Source organism: Propithecus coquereli, unplaced genomic scaffold (assembly GCF_000956105.1).
Source record: "Propithecus coquereli isolate 6110/MARCELLA unplaced genomic scaffold, Pcoq_1.0 Scaffold20, whole genome shotgun sequence".
In the NCBI taxonomy this organism is placed as follows: domain Eukaryota; kingdom Metazoa; phylum Chordata; class Mammalia; order Primates; family Indriidae; genus Propithecus; species Propithecus coquereli.
This window is the reverse complement of record NW_012144967.1, coordinates 283,350-286,987: the sequence shown is the minus strand read 5'-3', so window position 1 is coordinate 286,987 and position 3,638 is coordinate 283,350. Positions and strand designations below refer to the sequence as shown.

At 33.4% G+C, this 3,638-nt stretch overlaps 1 protein-coding gene across 2 annotated transcripts in view; it reads left to right on the top strand.

Moving 5' to 3' along the window:
- Positions 1-20: 20 nt before the first annotated feature.
- The window catches only part of MEF2A (myocyte enhancer factor 2A), a 120,716-nt gene continuing 117,098 nt past the window's right edge, over positions 21-3,638 (top strand). For both annotated transcript variants that reach the window (XM_012643772.1, XM_012643771.1), the window contains exon 1: positions 21-224. In XM_012643772.1, the coding sequence (XP_012499226.1) occupies positions 171-224 (54 nt within the window). In that variant the 5' untranslated portion in view covers positions 21-170. The remainder of the gene's footprint in view (positions 225-3,638) is intronic.

Below are 3,638 nucleotides of genomic sequence, written 5' to 3'. Positions count from 1 at the left end.
TTTCTAATTTGTGTTTTCTTTTAGATCTTATAGAAAATTTCAGCTGTAGCCCTTGGACTAGAAGCTTAAATAATAGAAGCTGTGTACGATGCATTAGGGTATTGAAGAAAATTAACTTTTGAATTAAATATTTGGAATATAAGGAAATAAGGAAGGAAAGGTGCCTGAAAATGGGGCGGAAGAAGATACAAATCACACGTATAATGGATGAAAGGAACCGACAGGTAAATGAAATTTTAATTTGTTTCATTGATACATTTTCTTAAAAAAGAACAGAATAGAATGGTTGGATTTTTCTTTAATTTCAATTCTAAATGTTTTTAGTTGCAGACTAAATGAAAAATTCTAACAGTCATAAAATTGTGTCTTTTAATCATGTGCTTTACAGAAACTTTTTCTTATTACAGGTATAATAGAAAACATAGATAGGCAAAAAAGTAAAATCACTGCAAGCCCATCATTACCATCCATTGTGTAGATTTTTCGTAAGATATTTAGTCTTCTATAGATTCGATATTTGTGTATATATGTTGATTATTTTTAAGTTATCACATCTGTTTTCATAATTAGATAATACCTAAGTTAACTGCAGTTATCAGTGAATGTGTTCTAGTCAGTTAACTTTCCTGGTTAATAAATAACAAGAAAATTTTTTACACTTCTTATTGTCACAAATATTTCTAAGACATTTATGTATATATCTTAGCTTTAATTGATAAAATATATTGAACTTAATTTACAGTTCCAGTATCAGTAGACCCTTACAAATTCAGATTAATTATAATGATGCTGATACATGAAGAGACCAGAAGTTGTGTTTAGAGCTGGGTTGGCAAACTATGGCACATGAGCTGGCTGCCTGTTTTTGTAAATAAAATTTTATTAGAACGGTGCCATGCTTGTTCATTTGCAAGCAGTCTATGGCTGCTTTCATATTACAACAACAGAGTTGAGTAGTTGCCTCTAAGATTATATGGCACATAGCTTAAAATCTTTACTCCCTGGCCCTTTTTAGAAAAAGTATGCCAACTCCTTGGTTTAGAGGAAAAAAAAGAAAAATAACCTCATAGAATATTATAAATGAACTAGTTTTAAAAGAATGTGCAGGAGGGAGAGATGCTATCTCTGGGAAGGTAGCATATCAGAAGTTTCAAGAACAACTGGTTTCTGAAAGCTTACTAGGAACAGAACAACTCTGAAGATTTGTTCTGCAAAGTCTGAGTAGTAGTTCACCTGAATGTAGATATAACTGGAAACAACATTCAACGGAACAGCTGGTTAGGGAAGTTAGTGGGAGTGATTAGAGTTGCCCATAGACTAAATTGAAGAGGGGGCTCTTGTTTCAACGCATGAAGATTGCTTAGCAAAGGTATAATGCCCACACAATATGATTCATTATGAAGATTAATAAAATAGGGAAGATTGATAAAATATTCCATCATTCCAAAGGAGTGATTCTAAGCAAGGTTGCAGGTTATTTTCCCTTCACAAATCTTGAGGATTGTGGCATGTAGGGGAGGTATGGGTACTTACTTCATGAACACATGCATTATTAATATAAAGTAGGGTGTATTAGGGAATAACATAGAAGCAGAAAAATAGCAGAGCACATAGTGAGCTCTTCATTATTCCATAGTTAGTCATGTTTAAATTGGGCATAGCTAAACTATACCTGCCTGTGGAAGGAATTCTACATGTTTAGAGGGAAAGAGGAGCTAGAATTGGTAGGTGACTGTAATGGAACTTTTTTAGTTGAGGAAATGACCTTATTAAAAAGATGGATCCTGCCACTGTAGCTCAGCAACTAGAATTAGCCTGTTCTTACATTGGATTTACCTGCTGAATCAGCTTCTTGCCCAGCTGCCAGATGGGGCAAGGACTATCTGAATTTCTCTTTCAGATAATTTCAGCAAAGATTGGATAAAAGACATAGAAGAAGAAGTTGGGCAATTAATTTTTCAGATTAGGCACAGACATACTTTGTCACAGACTAAAAGGGCATCTTAATTTTACTGATTTTTGAATTCATGGATTCTGAGTTAAAGGTTTCATTTCTTGCATAGAAGGAGGAAAACTATATCTTTGCAGAAGACATGAGATGTCATTTATTTAACCAAATCCAAATATGTACTATATCCAAGGGACTGTGTTAGGTCTTGGGAACTCATTAAAAATACATAGGAGATTTCAATATATGGCAAATAGAAGTAAGCTCGGGTACTGGGAGAGTGTATGGAAGAAACCACCAACTCCTGGTGGGACAGTTAGGAAACAGTTACTGGAGGAGGTAATAGCAAACAGACTTTTGAATTACAGGTGTGATCTAGCCAGATAAAAACTATACTTCTCATCATTGGAACAGTGCACAAAAAATCTTGGGGGTGACAGTATCATGCACTTAAAGAGAGCTGCTTCATTTTATTTCACTTCTGCTTCGAAGCTTCTGGTGAAACCTTGTGTTTGCCCTTCCTCATCTAATATACTTCTTTTAAAAAGTAAACTTTGTATTAAGGTATAACATAAAGAAAAGTTCGGAAATCCTAAGAGTGTGTTTCAGTGAATTTTTATAAAAACAATATGGCCATGTGTGCAGCCTACCTCAGTGTACCACACAAGAGGCATTCTTTGTCCTGTCTCCTGGTTGTTAATCTCCCCGCCTCACGGAAAGTCATTAACCTGACTTCTAACACTATAGATTAAATACAGTTGTTGTTGAACTTACATGAATGGTATTTGTTCTTTTGCATAATATTGTGTTTTTGAAATTCACCAGTGTTGTTGCACGTAGATATATGTAAATATATTTTGTACATTTTCACTGATGTCTAATATTCTGTTGTGTGAATAGAACACCATGTATTTACTTTTTTCTATTGTAAATGGACATTTGGAATATTTTCTACTTTGGTGCTATTATGAAGAATGCTGTTTTGAATATTCTTGTATGATACACATGAACGCTGGGGTATATCTAAAAGTTCAATTGCTGAGTAATGGGGTATACATGTGATCAACTTCAGTAGAAATTGACAAAAGTTTTTTAAAGTGGTTGTGCTTGCTCGTTGCTCCAAATCACCAAAATAGGGTATTGTCCTTCTCTCATTTTAGCCATTCTGGTAGGTGAATAATATTAACTTATTTTAATCTTGAGTTTCCATGATGTTTAATGAAGCTGTTCACCTTTTCATATATTTTTTTTTTGGCTATTTAGATATTTTCTTTTGTGATTTGTCTGTTCAGTTTTTTTCATATTTTTTCCTAATGGGTTGCCTTCCTTTTTCTTATTAATTAATATATATTCTGTATATCATTAGATGAGTGTTTTGTCTGTTATGTGCATTAGAAATGTCTCTCACATTTTGGCTTGCCTTTTCACTTTCTTAATCTTTTTTTTAAACAATAATATTATTTTAATGGGGTCCAGGTTACCTTTTTGTTCCCTTTCCTTTATGGCTAATGCTTTTTGTGTTGTATTTAAGAAATCTTTACTTACCACAAGGCCATGAAGATACTCTTCTGTGCTTTCTTCTAGAAGTGTTTTTGTTTTACTGTTCATGTTTTAGATCTTTTATCCATTTGAAATTTGTTTTTGTGTATGGTTTTAGGTGTAATAGTGAGGGTTTTTTCCAAATGAGACC